The sequence below is a fragment of the Xiphophorus maculatus genome, chromosome 5 (assembly GCF_002775205.1).
Source record: "Xiphophorus maculatus strain JP 163 A chromosome 5, X_maculatus-5.0-male, whole genome shotgun sequence".
NCBI lineage: Eukaryota > Metazoa > Chordata > Actinopteri > Cyprinodontiformes > Poeciliidae > Xiphophorus > Xiphophorus maculatus.
The window spans coordinates 21,139,223-21,154,025 of NC_036447.1; the positions used below are offsets into that span (position 1 = coordinate 21,139,223).

The 14,803-nt window shown below is 38.9% G+C and overlaps 2 protein-coding genes across 3 annotated transcripts; both read left to right on the plus strand.

The window, feature by feature from the left end:
• Positions 1 to 526: 526 nt before the first annotated feature.
• Positions 527 to 4,633, plus strand: lbx1 (ladybird homeobox 1). Its single transcript, XM_005817290.2, has 2 exons — positions 527 to 934; positions 3,335 to 4,633. The coding sequence occupies exons 1-2, from the start codon at positions 607 to 609 to the stop codon at positions 3,826 to 3,828; spliced, it is 822 nt and encodes a 273-aa protein (XP_005817347.1). The 5' UTR covers positions 527 to 606; the 3' UTR covers positions 3,829 to 4,633.
• Positions 4,634 to 8,889: 4,256 nt separating this feature from the next.
• On the plus strand, positions 8,890 to 14,113 carry cenpk (centromere protein K). 2 transcript variants are annotated; one of them, XM_005810355.3, is made up of 10 exons: positions 8,890 to 8,975; positions 9,228 to 9,329; positions 9,431 to 9,487; positions 10,886 to 10,949; positions 11,227 to 11,273; positions 11,369 to 11,451; positions 11,591 to 11,689; positions 11,996 to 12,131; positions 12,198 to 12,251; positions 13,487 to 14,113. In XM_005810355.3, exons 1-10 carry the CDS (start codon positions 8,973 to 8,975, stop codon positions 13,640 to 13,642), a joined length of 801 nt encoding a protein of 266 aa, XP_005810412.2. In that variant the 5' UTR covers positions 8,890 to 8,972; the 3' UTR covers positions 13,643 to 14,113. The 2 variants fall into 2 exon arrangements, with proteins under 2 accessions (XP_005810412.2, XP_023189086.1); XM_023333318.1 differs by having other exon boundaries at positions 13,539 to 14,113.
• Positions 14,114 to 14,803: the final 690 nt, after the last annotated feature.

Genomic DNA, 14,803 nt, shown 5'->3' on the forward strand with positions numbered 1-14,803 from the left:
TCTTCCTCCCTCACTCTATTTCCCTATCGCTCTCTCTCTTCATCTCTCTCCCTCGCTCTCTGCTTCCCCTCATTTACCCCACATACCTATTCTGGTGTCTCACCACACGACTAAATTAGACCAAAGATGATAAGAGCACCGAGCATTATAATTCCGCCGGGCTCCTCCTTCCAACCATGCTTCCTAATTAATGGGACCCCCCTCCCCCCAGTCGCAAAAAGCCCAGCGCTGGACTGCAACATAGTCAAAGAGTGAAAGGGAAGAGGGCGAAAGTGCCACTGGAGATAATTGATTAGCCACCAATCAATGATAACTTGTTAGTAATCGTCGACTCTTTGGACTTCGCCATTTTCAGGGAGGCACCTCATTCCTGCGGATCGAGACTTTGAGCGCATCCGATTTCGGAATAATCCTTCCCTTTATTTCTTTTTTTTTTCTCTTTTTGTTTTTTCTACTTTACCTCCAAAGTGTTATGTGACTTTTTTGTGTCATACTTTCCTCCTCGATTTTGTTTTGGGTTTTTTTTTCTTTGTTTGTTTGTTTGGTTGGGTTTTTTTTTTGAAACCTATAAAATCTCAAAGCAACTATAAACTCGTCCTGCAACCAATGATGACATCCAAAGAGGTGGCCAAATGCGACGCGGCGGAGAACAGGAGACGCAGCCCGCTGGACCACTTGCCGCCTCCTGCCAACTCCAACAAGCCGCTAACGCCCTTCAGCATCGACGACATCCTGAACAAGCCGTCGGTGAAGCGGAGCTACGCCATCTGCGGCACGGCTCATCTCATCTCGTCCTCCGAGAAGCACCGTCCGTCCAGCCTGCCGCTGTCCAGCCGCGCACTCCTCACGCAAACCTCTCCTCTCTGTGCGCTGGAGGAGCTGGCCAGCAAGACCTTCAAGGGGCTGGAAGTCAGCGTGCTGCAGGCTGCGGAAGGTAAATGTCGGATGCTTTATTCTGCTGCTTTTACGAGTGGGGGAAAATACACCAGAAATATTGATATATTTTGATTTGACGTGTTGATGGGAAAAGGACATGTTTGTTTTTTTTCTTCTTTTTCTCTTCTTTTCTGCTCTTCGTGGATATATCTGTCTTGTACTTGTTACTGTAAAACTGTAATTTTCGTTCCTGTATTCGAGGTGGAAAATTAAGTTTCAATTTAAGTGTCATATTCTTTATTTTGTGAGCTGGAACACTTTTACGCACAGTCTAAAAAGAAGCCCTTAAGCCTCAGCAGAAATCCTTGATTTTCTATTCGTCTTTAGCGATGACGAGGTGCAATTTTATCCCTTCCACTTCATACTCACTGCATATAGTTTACTTTATTTTTTGTAGATAAGCATTTTTAAACGCGTCGACATGTAAATTATGTATGATATGCATCCATAAAAATGCTAAACCCTCCCACTTTTAATTCTGCACTATTTCCTGATAACTTTGTACCTCAAGATGTTTTTATTTTATTTTTGTTCTGATCCATGGTTGGGCCGGATGGCTCGCTTGAAATATGAAACATTACGATCCCTGACCGAGCCAGAATAACTCAGCGACCTCCTGCTGCTAGAACACAATCATTAGAAAGGTGTTACCACCTTTTTCTCGCAACGCACTACAAGTAGAATATAGAAAAAAAATACATTAAATCTTCATTTGTTTAAAGGTACGAAACGTCCCCAATGTAAGCGTTAATGCATATTCGGATCGAAAGGTCCTGTGGCAGACCGCTCCATTTCGTACCCGAATAATTATAGTATTTAAACGACTAGCTAAAACTGCAGAGGTACAACGTTAACAGATTTCTGTTATTTTAACTGTATCTTATTGTTTTCACGGCATTTTCTATTTTTTTTTTTTTTTTTTTTGCAGTATCGACTTGGTGTTTTTAATCGAAAAACAGTGTAGTCTCAGCAGTTTTGTACTGCATAATCTATTTACACCACATTCCTGTGGATTTAAAGTGCATTGTGGGAAATTTCTCGGTCACTACTGTTTCAGTAAGAGTGATATTAACTCACCAAACAATAAGATACATAGACTGCTACTCTTGATCATTAAAGTTAAGCTAAAAGCACATTTTTCAGCAAATAATAATTTAAAATAAGTCTGTAACGGACTGGTTTTACTGTAAAACAGTTTTGCTGCTATTTGTTCAAAACTGAAGCTCCACTGCAGTTCAGTGTTTTTTGTTTTATAGACGACTTAAAATGCAAGGACTACAGAATAATTGTCCCCACTGTGCTACTGTTATTTAACAATAAGTCATTTTTTTCAATAGAATAATAGGTCTACTTTATTGGGACTCCGGAGACACTTCATGAGACACACACCCCAAGATGTGTCTGCTGTGACCAAGTGAAACATATTCTGACCAAATTTTAACAAACAAAAAAGTTGCCAACGTTAAAAGAACAAAGTGTCTGAAGAGCCACTTTGAAATATTATAAGAAAGCCTGGAAGGGAAATCTAAACGAAAACAGAGAAAGACGAAATGGCAGATGAAACTGCCACAAAATGCACCATGCTGTATCTCATGAATGGGTACGAAACGACCAAAGCTAAAGAACAGGAAGGCACGAAATGGTGAGGGAGAAAAGATATTTGATTAAGCTGACTGTGTTATATGTGGTTTGGTTGGGAATGGGCTCAAACAAATAGACATATAAAAGTTAGCAACACGCTTCATGCATATTCACGCTGAATTGAGCTGAGTTTATGCCAATGTTTTAATAAAACTTTATTCTCCTTCAGAGTTGAAATGGACATTATTGAAAATGTACCACCTCCGCATTTCCTGCATGTACGTGTAACATTTCTTAAATGTTCGGAATATTCGCAGCAAAGGGACATCTTGCACACACATCAGTAACCAATTATTTTAAATATTCTGCTAAAAGCTGGTTGAGTGAATAATACAAACCATCAGGAGGTTGGTTCAAACTCATTTTAGTTTGAGGGTTTGGGGGTCCAGAGTCAACTGGACCAACCTAGATTGAACAATAACATTTTCAGACACTTGAATTTAATTTAATTATGCATGAAGTTTTTTTCATAACAATTAATCTCCGTCATTTATATAAAAAATGTTTTACTTCAATGAGAAGTGAACCCATAGTCCATGGTTTTAGGCACAGGGGTGTGACATGGTGGAAAGGAACGAAATGGTAATGCATTGGTACGAAATGGCAAACTGGCCTCAAGTCAAGTCTGGATGCTTCTTCAGCCCGTGCGCCCCAGAACGTCTTTTCGTCTAGGAACGCCCCTGAATGTACTAAATGGAGAAGTGGCGAAACAGTCAGCACCGTTTTGTTCATGGTGCCTCTCCCTTTTCCTCCGTAGGCCGGGACGGGATGACCCTGTTCGGCCAGAGGAGCACCCCGAAGAAGCGTCGGAAGTCCCGGACGGCCTTCACCAACCACCAGATCTACGAGTTGGAGAAGCGCTTCCTGTACCAGAAGTACCTCTCTCCCGCAGACCGCGACCAGATCGCGCAGCAGCTGGGCCTGACGAACGCGCAGGTCATCACGTGGTTCCAGAACCGCAGGGCCAAACTAAAGCGGGACCTAGAGGAGATGAAGGCCGACGTGGAGTCGGCCAAGGCCATCGGCCAGGTGCCCCTGGACAAGCTGGCCAAGCTGGCGGACCTGGAGAAGTGCGCCAACGGCACGCTGGGCCACCCGCGCGCCGAGTCGCCCGCGCGGGGAGGCCAGCAGGATCTCCAGCACGAGCTCGCTCAGAAACTGCGCAGCTCTCCGCTGTCTCCCTTCTCGGACCACACAACGAGCAAGGAGTGCTCGGAGGACGAGGACGTGGAGATAGACGTGGATGACTGATGGCTCACACACACAGAGACACACACACAAACACACACACGTACACGCACCGAGCGAGATGATGGTGGTGGTGATCCTGCAGAGAGGACTTGTAAACTTAACCGCTTATATGAGAACATGTACCAAAACGAAATGACTTTTTCTATCGGCACAGATTCACAGTAAAGCATGAGCGCAGAACTACAAATATGCAGTGATGTATTCATTAGCGAACTGTTATTGTTTCCATCAAAGCAATATGGTCTAAAAATAACTTCTTATATATATTTTGTTTACAGTATACAGAAATGAACACGCGTGGGCATGTACACACACACACACACACACACACACACACACACACACACACCCACACACGCACATCTGCTCTGTTGGTTTTCCTATAAGCCCCTCCATACTCACAATAAAACCACTTCTGTTTTCCATATGTTTGCATGGAAATGCATGATTTGATTTGTAAACATTATATATTTATTTTTTCTTTCTTTCTTTCTTTCTTTTTATTGTCACTGTTTTATTCCAAGAGCCAACCCCTCCCTCCCGTCACTGCCGGCTCTTCCTCCTCCCTGCCTCCGTTTTGTCTGCAGACTCACACCGGGAGCTCCGATAAAGGTGGCGATGTTCGAAAAATCAGCCGAATACTAATGCGACGATCCCCCCCCCCGCCACCCCCCTTCCCTCCCCAAACCCCCCACAAGCCTTTAGATTATTGTTTGAATACAATAGATTTACAGTTCTATACATATGTTATGTTTTCTACACCTGTAAGTGCCTTCCTAAAATCAGGACATTATCTGAAAACCAATGCACAGACTGTATTGTATATAGGCTACGATGGGAATAAAAATTGCTTTTCTGACTCCTTCTGTTTTTTTTTTTTTGTTTTAATTCTTGAGGGATTGGTGGGGGTTGTGGTTTTTTGTTGCTAAGCTCGTTAAATGTGGGGCCAGTTTGGAGTTGTTATTCTGAACTATTTTGTCCCCTTTGTTTCTCTTTCTGCTCTAAACATTTTGTGCTCCAGGAATCCCCGCGTCCCCTCCTTTTCACGTCCAATAAATGCGTATCGTGCCTTCTTGACCCTCAGACGTGTTTCCCCATTCGGGCTAAAAATTTATGTGAGAAACACAAATCTGGTGCAAAAAAAAAAGAAAAAAGAAAAGAAAAAAGTTTTGGGCCAGTTTCCCTGAGCCCCCTGTTTTTTTGTTTTTTTTTTTTAAATAGAGCATGGCTTTTTGTTCCGCGGGACTGCGGGGCCGTAATTTTGAGCGCAAAGCATGAAAAGTGGGGACAAATGAGCAGCAGTTCCCTGATGGGACGAGCCACAAAGGAGCTGGGCCCCGGTCCCCCGCAGGCAGCAATACTGAGACAAGTGTGTCCCACCGCACAAAAAGGACGCAAACGTTTGGAAGCCATATGGTTTTTGAAATTTCCTCACAATTTCAGACAATTTGATGGATTGAGTTAACCCTCCTTTTAAACAGTTTAACTGGCTGCGAACAAAGGCCATAATGCCTACATAGACTCCCCCCTTCATGAGGGCATCTGCGGCTATTAATGTCTGGGCCCCTTTCTGTGCCTGCATGGCGTTTTGAACAAGTCAATGAATTACAATGAAAGTGCCTCCCGTCTTTCTTTCTTTCGTTTTTTTTTATGTTGTTTTTTTTTTTTTTTTTTTTTTTTTGGTGAGCCGCTTGTCTTTATCCGCTTTTTAGCCCTGGAATAATATGTTTGACTTCTGTCCAAGAGCGTTTTCTAAACAAAAAAAATGGATTTTGTTGGGAAAGGGTTTTTTTTGTATAGGTGTGTGTGTGTGCGTGTCTGTGTGTTAAATAGGGAAGCCATAAAGAGTTTGGGCCTGTGACATTTCTGCCAGAGTCTGGTTAGGGAGTCCTTTTGTTTGTTTTCTTCTCATCTTGGCTCTTTATTTCTTTTGTCTTTAAGGAGTTTAATGAAGCTGAAAACATGGAGATGTGAGAAAGAGGCTGTCCGAAAGGGAAACTCAAAAGACCGGCCTCCCGTTTAACCCTCTTTGTTAGAGGAAGGGATAAGTTGAGCTGTCTTCTTGTGACTTGGTTTATAGTGTTTGCCTTTTTCTCATTTCTTCAAAGGATTTCAAACAAGCCCGCCGAAAGCTTTACGGGCCAGCAGACACTTTATACGAGCTCGGTTATTGTAGGTTCTGTGTAGGCAAATTAGACCTGCAATATGAAAAATTTAGATATTAACACAATTTGATATCATATATATATATATATATATATATATATATATATATATATATATATATATATATATATATATATATATATATATATATATATATAAAGGGAGAGCGTGTTAAGGCAGGCTAAGTTTATGGATTTCACTTGCTTATTTTATGAGTGCTTGTCAGGCGGGCTCCGGCGATAAGTAATACTACAGTCTGAGGGACCACTTCGTGGTAATTAATCTGGAGGTCTTAAGTGTATTTCAGTATTTCACTTCGAGATAGAGGGAAAAAATCACTACTTCAATCGGCCGGAAAATTGAAGTTTGATGCATGAGTCCCTACTGAAACAATAGTACTGGCCTCTCTCTTTTCATCTGGCTCCCCTCCCCTTTTCATACTCTCCCCTGCTCTCTTTCTGCACCTCGTGGAAAGCGGTGTCAGGTGAAAGTGTAAAGTACAATTTGATTGATTGTCTGGTACTTTGCACCGTGCTCAAAAGGACTGTGAACAAAAACATATATATATATATATATATATATATATATATATATATATATATATATATATATATATATATATATATATATATATATATATATATATATATTATTATTATTATTATTATTATTATTATTATTATTATTATTATTATTATTATTATTCAACATCCTAAGGGTCTTCCTCCTGCTTGGAACTACCGCGGAGCACTCCATATTTCTAAATGGAGCCAAAAAATGTAGAGTTTTAATCATGGCCTTCCTGTGGAGCCAGTTAATACTTCAAACTTCAATTTTACGGGCGATTGAACTAAGCATGTTCCTGACAGAATTGATGTATGTATTAATTTCCTTTAACTGTTGATTAATTAGGCTGCGCTGAGGGCTCAAATGGAACGGTTCCTTCTGAAATTTGCATATTAATCAAATTCTAGTTGATCATTCAAATAATCAAGGCGGTGTGATTTCCGGGGCGGAAGCCGGAGAAACGTGAAACACGGATAATACATCCTCATAAAGATGTGTGCTGCAGAACTGCTGAACTCAAGCATCCAGGAGAGGAATAGTTTGTGTGTATGAAAGCATGAGGTCGAGGGGTTTTTTTAGGTGATAAATAACATAGCAACAAAAATACTAAATATTTTCAATATTGTTAAAACTCTACATGAAGTTAAATCATATTATAATTCAGTGTTATAAACAGTTCTGATGGATGATAACGAAAACGGTCCTCCCTACTTTTTCTAGCATAAGCAGTGGTAGGCTTATTATCGTTGTAAATAATAATAATAATAATAATAATAATAATAATAATAATAATAATAATAATAATAATAAAGACATTAACCGAATGTAAACATTTTGGGGGAAAAAAGAAGATTGATGAGGAATAAATACATTACTGGTTATAAATTAAATAGGCCATTTTATTGTGACCTCTATGAAATCAGATAAAAAAGAAAACCTGTTACAAAAATTACTCAGACAAAATTCAGTTCAAAATGCAAAAAAAAAAGATCGTCTTTGACTCCATTTAGCTGCGACAAAGAGACGAACAGAGACACCTGCTGGTGAACGGCAGACTACAGTCACTATGGTGTGAGACAACGGATGGATTAATTTATTAAAATCAAACGAATCAGTCCTTCAAATTGAAGCAGGGTTACAGTTATATAATGCTTTAACGTGTTCAAATTTTTAAGGCAGTACATTTCACATGGAGGCTGCAAGATTTAACATGTAGCAAAACTGGGATTAAGCAACTTTATCGCTTGTCAGATTAAACAACAGAATGTAGTTGCATTATATGATGCAAGTGATTTTAAGAAAATGAACTATTGCTGCCGCTAGTTTGAAGGAGCAGTGTGGGGGGCAGACAACAGGGAAGAGGTGTGCTCTGATGGGGACTGCAGCTCCAAACCAGATCATGAACTGGCCTTAACCCACCACCAAATGTCTCTTAGAAAAGGTCCAAACATTTCTCAAACATGTATTTCTGAGTCAAAGCAACACTGGGTATGTTTTTGATGAGGGAATAAAACCATGCCATGATGTAATGCTAAAAAAAAAAAATTGATTTTGCATAAGACACTCCATCACCTGTCAAGAATCCTTCAAAACAGTTGTTATTCATGCTGGTATCACGTCAATGGAAGTAATTTAGGTAATCCTAATTAATTTAAAACAAGAAAAGACAGATTTGATGTCAAACAGTTTGGGGGAAAAAATGCCTTTTATAAAGTTTATGCAAATATCTGGCTTGTACTGTCAGTGAGGAGTAGCTCTTGTCAGTGGTTGTTTGTGACAAAAAAAAAAAATCAAACCTGGTCCCTTAAGGAGGAATCTCCAATCCAAATAAGAAAATATGGCCCCTACCTAAAAAAACTGCTTAGGGCCACGTTCAACTTTGGCGGCTCTGATTTCAATCAAAATTTCTTTATAGTTAGATGGAGAAATGACTTCTGCTTCTTCTTCTTCCTCTTTTTTAATAGCCGAAGCCAAGATGGCTATTTAGTTGACTCGACGTGGTGGCTCTGTGGAAGGTTAACATCAAGGCCAGGTTGAGATTGGAGTTTTGTTTCCACAGAGCCACCGGGAATTTGAAGGGTTTTTTAGAACTGTGGGGTTTTAACAATGTGTTGTGCACCATTTCTAATCAAGGAGAACTAAAATATAACAAGCTGTTATTGTAACTATTTATTGTGTTTTTTTAGTATTTATGTATTTAGTATTAATGTATTTTTAAATTATTATTATTATTAGCTGTCTAGAAGACGTTTTCGGACGGACTTTGTTTACATCTACTTGACCTGCGCAGTTTTACGCATCTCTCTCTGCTTCGCTGACGTCATGACGCCATCAGTGTCGGCGGCATTTTGAAACAAACACGACCATTATACGTCTTGTACGTTTAGAAAAGAGGTTTGGATTTCCTGAACATGGTAAGATTTGACCCCGTGAGTTTCACCTTGTTGATTTTCGTGTTTCTGTTTAATTCTGCATTTTGAATGTTTTATGTTTATAACAAAGAACATCGGTCCGCGCCAACTGACGCCGCTCTCTAGTCAACTTTTCTCGACTTGTAATGTAACGTGACTTTGCGCGGACACCGTTAGCCGTTTGCTTGCGCCTTTCTGTGTAGTGAAGCGTGTACATGATTGTCGTGTTTCGGCCGGTGCTGCTTCCTCCTGCAGGGTGAGGTCCGGGCAGACAGAGGAGCTGCTGGACAGCTATCAGAGGCCGCGGAGTCTGAGCTGCTGCAGCAATGCGAGGAGCAGTTTGCTCGACTGGAGAAGGTAAACCATCCTTCCGCTCCGTGGTCCCGACATGTTTCTATTGCTTCGGCGAAACTTTAGAGCAAACAAGTAATACATATTGACGTCATGTTTGTCTGCAGCTGCAGAATGAAATCATACTGTGTGAGCCAGACATCTGTGAGAATCACCAGGAACAGGTCAGACGGTTAAAGGTTTTCATCTTCTGCATTCGTCCTTGCATTTCTAGGAAAATAAGACATTTCTGTACATTTTCGAGGTCATTTGCTGCTTTGACTCACCTCAGTCAAATAATTAGGTTGACTGATTATTACCTTTGCATTTTGAAGGTGGGACACTTCCCTTTGTTTATTTATTTATTTATTTATTTATTTATTTATTTATTTTAGCCACACTGCACACCATGCAAAGCTATTCCAGATTTCACCCAATGAAGGATGTATTAAAATAAATTAACATAGTTACACATTTACTCGTTTTACTCGCACAAACAAAAGCATAACTTCACTCGCCTTTTTGCACGTAATGTGTGCAAATTGAGGATTGTAGCAGCAGATCTCCCTTTAGCTTGATTTAGAGAGAATAACTGGAATGACGGTCACAAACTTCCAGTTTCCAGAAGATGACTTTTCCCTTTCTAAACCAGAACTTGTTAATGCGAAGACTGTTGTTAGTTTGTCACTTATTTTGCGCTTTGCCACTGTATCCGTTCTGTGATTGAATGATTTATTGTTGTGGTGCCCAAAACTGGTCTTTGGGACTCACTGTCCTGCATATTTTAGATCAGTTTTTGCTCCAACAAACGTTCATTCTATCAGTTGTTCTGATAATTAATCGGATAAAATTTCTGCAGATTTCTCGTGTAACCAATGAAACCTTTTAATATACAATATTACAAATGCATTAAAAGATGCAAAAATTTTAATTTCTTTAAAAAAAAAAAATCATTTAATTGCCTAAAATGCAGCAACATTGCCTTTCTTTATTGTAGGCTTGATCATCCTCGGTAGCAAAGCATGCATCTAAATAAATATTTCTGCCATCAACATGTGAAAAGCTCAGCACTTCCTGCTTGACTTAACATCTGTACAGTGTAGAGATAATGTGTTGTTTGATTTTTGGATTACCCTATTACAGATTCGATAGCAAAAAGTAAATAAGGTGATGATAAAACTATGTTACATGTTCTGATTAGCACATATTTACAGATGAAGAAGGTTTTTCTTACCTTAAATACAAAATGTATATTTTTCTTTTGTACAATTATGGCTCAGTTACTGCTCTGAATATGTTCTTTAAACAGATTTGAGTTTGTAGTCTAATCGATTACTAAATTAGTTGCGGTGATTAATCTGATTAATCGTTTCAACCCCGATGCACCAAAGGGGTGGTATGATGGAAAAAACATTTCAGCGGTGTTAAAATTGCGACTTTTAAGACTTTGCTTGTAACTTCACAATTGGTACAAGCTCATTCTTGCCTGGTTTTTAAGTTGATTTGTATGTTGTTGCTTTCAGGTTTGTTTATTTAACTTGACTTTTTTTTTTGATTTTACCATGTATTTCCACACGAAACAGTCGGTAAACAGGCTGGCAGCTACGGATGCTGAACTGAAGCTGTGGATGTCCACAGAGCCGAGCTGTAAGTCCTCACTTCTCCCACTGCAATGAAACCATGGCATCATTCTACTATTTACAGCCTGAATATTAATATTAATATCACACACCGCAGTCTCATTGCTACCCTACATCTTGTATTGTTGTTAATTTTTTGTTGAGTTTGTCATGTAAGTAAAATAAAATGATGTCAAATTTGATTGGGTTTGAATGTTTTTGTTGACTGATTTAAAAAAAATATACATATAAATATACATATATTTAAAAAAAATATACATATTTTTTTTAAATGTCCTCCACAGCGCTTGCGGCTAACGCAGAAATTTTACTTCATGCAGGAAAAGATGAGGTGTGTCCATGTGTGAAACAAAAATTCCTTAAAAGCCATAAAACATTCCCTCCCTTCCTCTTTTCTGAAAACGTCCCACGTGTCGTTCTCTGCAGATGCTCAAGCTTTGCTCCGAACTGGAGATGGTTGTTTCTTGTTGTGAAGCCAAGAGAGACAAACTGAGAGAGACTAAAGAGCTGTGCGTGACCTTTCCATTACCCGGCAAAGCTTTCTTTCACTACTTTCTGCTTCATCAGAGCACATAAATGTTTCCCAGGACTGAATGGACGAGAGCTCTCTGTGACTTCACACTTTGTGTTTCGCCTCGCGCTTTACAGAGAGCAGAAATGGCTGGAGGAGAAGAAGCAGGTGCTATTAGCTGCCAATGATCATATCGAACGACTTCGAGTGGAAAAGGAGAAATATTCAGAGCACAAGTGAGTGTGACGGCAATGTGGCGCCAAATGAAAAGAGACATTCAAGGTTCCCAGGCGGCCTGGAAAGTACAGAACCTGATTTATGAATTTTCCAGGTCTGAATAGGTGTGGAAAAAAAAATATGTTTCATTCCAGGAGTATTCCCTATTTCATTGACTAAATTAAATAGGGATCCTTCTATCACACCACTAATATTTCTCTATGTGAAATTTTAGTTTAAAGTGCAAAATGTAACGGAAGGCATGGTGAAATTAAGCATCTATAGATTACCACAGCGATTCTCTGATTATATTTATGTTCCTCCAGCATCCTTCTGGACACAAAAGCCAAAATTAAGAAAATGAAGACTTATCAGGAACAGCTGATGGAGTCGCTGGGAGACATTCTGGGGAAACATGTCCCTCCCCCTCAGGAAGAGTCTACTGCCAGCAAAAAGAAGAAGGTGTGTTAATAAAGTGTTTGTTTCTTATATTCCATTTTTTTTAAACATTGTTGTTTTTATTTTCAGAACATTCCCCTGGAGATTAGTGAGGACCTTGTTTCCCTCAATACAATTCTTGAGGTGGGTGTGTGACGTTGATGTCGCTTTCTACTTTAACATTGACATGTTAAAACAGTCAATATTTCAATTGTGTTTTTACTTTTTTATTAGCAAAATTTGGGTTAATCGCAAACAAAATCAATATTGTGAATATTTAATTATTTTTTCCTAATGCCTTGCATTCCTGCTGTTTTACTTTGGAAGATGATGTAAGCTGTAGCTATTTGCGGTTTCAGACGGTCATAAAAATAGCTCAGACAGTGAAAATACATAGGGGTGCACCGATTTATCGGCCGGTTGATTTATTGGTGCCAATTTCCTTAATTTTGGAAGATCGGTGATCGGCTGATTTTTACATGTGAAGCTGATCTTATCCACCGACGTTATCAATCTCGGCAAAGGTCTAAAAAACAACCACTGTGCTTTTCTTTTCTCCTGTGAGAGAGGTCTGACTGACAAACCGGCCGACCAGGTCATGTCTGCACGTTTACAATTAACCATAGTGATTCCACTGTTGCCAATTCAGCAACTTTCTTGATACTGAGCAACATTTCAGACAACAAACTGGCAACGGCCAAAAGGTTAGGCTTTTTAAAAGATCGGTAATCGGCGATCGGCCAGAAAACTGCAATCGGTGCACTCCTGAAAATAAGTAATTACATCAACATGAGCTATAACATCTAGCTTCCTTTCTGGTTTAGCCAAATCAGTTCCAGTGCTAAACTAGTGCGAGTGTTTGCTTAGCATCAGTTCGGTTTTCACCGCCACAAACTATTACTGTGGCACTGACAAACGGGCAGCTGGAGGCGCAACCAATCAAACTGTAGTCAGCGCCATATGTAAAATTCTTTGGTTAGTTGCATTCTTGTTCTGCTTTTATTAAAGACAAAAACAATGAAAACACAGAGCTTCAGTATTATGAAAAGGTTCACGTTTTCTTTTTCTTCCTACTGTTTTAGTAGGAACAAAGTAAAGCAGAAATCCCCTCCTGTGTTACATTACTATTAAAGTAATTAACAACATGCAACAAAGATTTATCAAGATTTTATTTTCTCTCAGGTCTTTAGTCTTTGCTTTAGCCCTAAGAGTGTAAGAATGAGAATAAACTTTTAGTTAAAATCACTCATTAAGCTGCATCCTGGAGGTTTTTGGTAATCTGACTTTGTTCAGTGCATGGCCTGTTTTTACTTGACGTGTTTGTTCCAGAACAGTCTGAGAAAACCCAAATACCTCTCTTATGTCGATAACACCTGCAGGTTCTTATGGACAAAGTAATGAACACGCCGCACGACCCTTATGTTACAATAGATCACACGTTCTGGCCACCGTACGTGGAGATGCTGCTTCGATACGGGATCGCAGTGAGACACCAGGAGAATAACTTCAAGATCCGCCTGGAGACCTTCTTCTAATTGGCTGATTTTCAAATTTGTATTTTTTAATTTTCTCAAGCACAACATGTCAGTCGGTGTCTTTCATTTGTGTGTATTCGAGCCCTGCAGTTCTTTGACAACCGTCTAAAGAAACGAGACAAGAAAATTGCTTTTTGTAAATATGTATTAGTTTTACAACTCATTTCTGTTTGTGTTAATTTAGTTCTTATTGCAATTTTAAGATATTCTGCATTTGCTCCATGTGCTATTTTGATAACGGAGATTTTAAAGTTCTTAAAGTTTTTGTGATCTTAGCAGATGTTTTATTGCTGTTCACCGAGCAATAAAATAAAACAGGATCTTCACTTGTTATTTTGGCATAAAAGTTGGTAAAGTAAAATTTAATTCAAACCATCAGTCACCTAATTCTAATACAAGTTTTGTCTGTACTTTATTGTTATTTCTTTCTGAATATTGTTTGCTTCTTTAATAAACACATTTTGTGCCTTGCTAGATTACTTCATTGATGTGTGTGTGTGTGTGTGTGTGTATATATATATTTAAAAGACAACACTGAAGTTAATTTCCAAGATGCATTTTTAGTCTTACTTATACTTCCAAGAAAAAAACAGCAAATCAAATGTCTGCCTAAAATGATACTAAATATTGAGGCTTTATAGAATAATTTTATGCATAATAGTACTGATTCAAAAACTAACTAAAAAGGCTTTTATTCTTATAACATCTTGGATTTATTTTCACCTGTCAGCCGTATCTTATCAAGGTAAGTGAGTAGTGGTAACTGCTTTACTTAAAGGTGATTGATCTAAAACTGATTTGCTGATCATTTACTTTAAAACACTGAAGTTAAATTCATTTCCAAATAAAAATACTTGGTATATGTTTTTATTGGTAGGTTCAGATGATTCTCAATAGTAATTATAATTACTATCCAGAATTTTATTGTTTTATTAATCATGTAAATATAGTGGAGTGTAAAATGTTAATGTTGGTGTCAAGAATCAATGGAACAGACAATAGCTAACTTGTACAAATTGTTATTTAATGTAATAATTTAGAAACCATGTAAACGTTCTTAAAAATTTAAAGCGTAGTAATGAAAACGTATGCCGCTCTAAGCACTGCGTCAGATGACGTCAGAACGCTCATCCAATCCGATGCGTTCGCCTCGTCAGCTTT

What these genes read in the sequence shown, in the direction of transcription:
- lbx1 (XM_005817290.2), top strand. Translation starts at nt 607, where the DNA reads ATGATGACATCCAAAGAGGTGGCCAAATGCGACGCGGCGGAGAACAGG. An exon ending in CGTGCTGCAGGCTGCGGAAG is followed by an intron (nt 935 to 3,334) that starts GTAAATGTCGGA and finishes TTTCCTCCGTAG; the next exon opens with GCCGGGACGGGATGACCCTG.
- cenpk (XM_005810355.3), top strand. An exon ending in GTGAGAATCACCAGGAACAG is followed by an intron (nt 9,488 to 10,885) that starts GTCAGACGGTTA and finishes CACACGAAACAG; the next exon opens with TCGGTAAACAGGCTGGCAGC. An exon ending in GAGAAATATTCAGAGCACAA is followed by an intron (nt 11,690 to 11,995) that starts GTGAGTGTGACG and finishes ATGTTCCTCCAG; the next exon opens with CATCCTTCTGGACACAAAAG.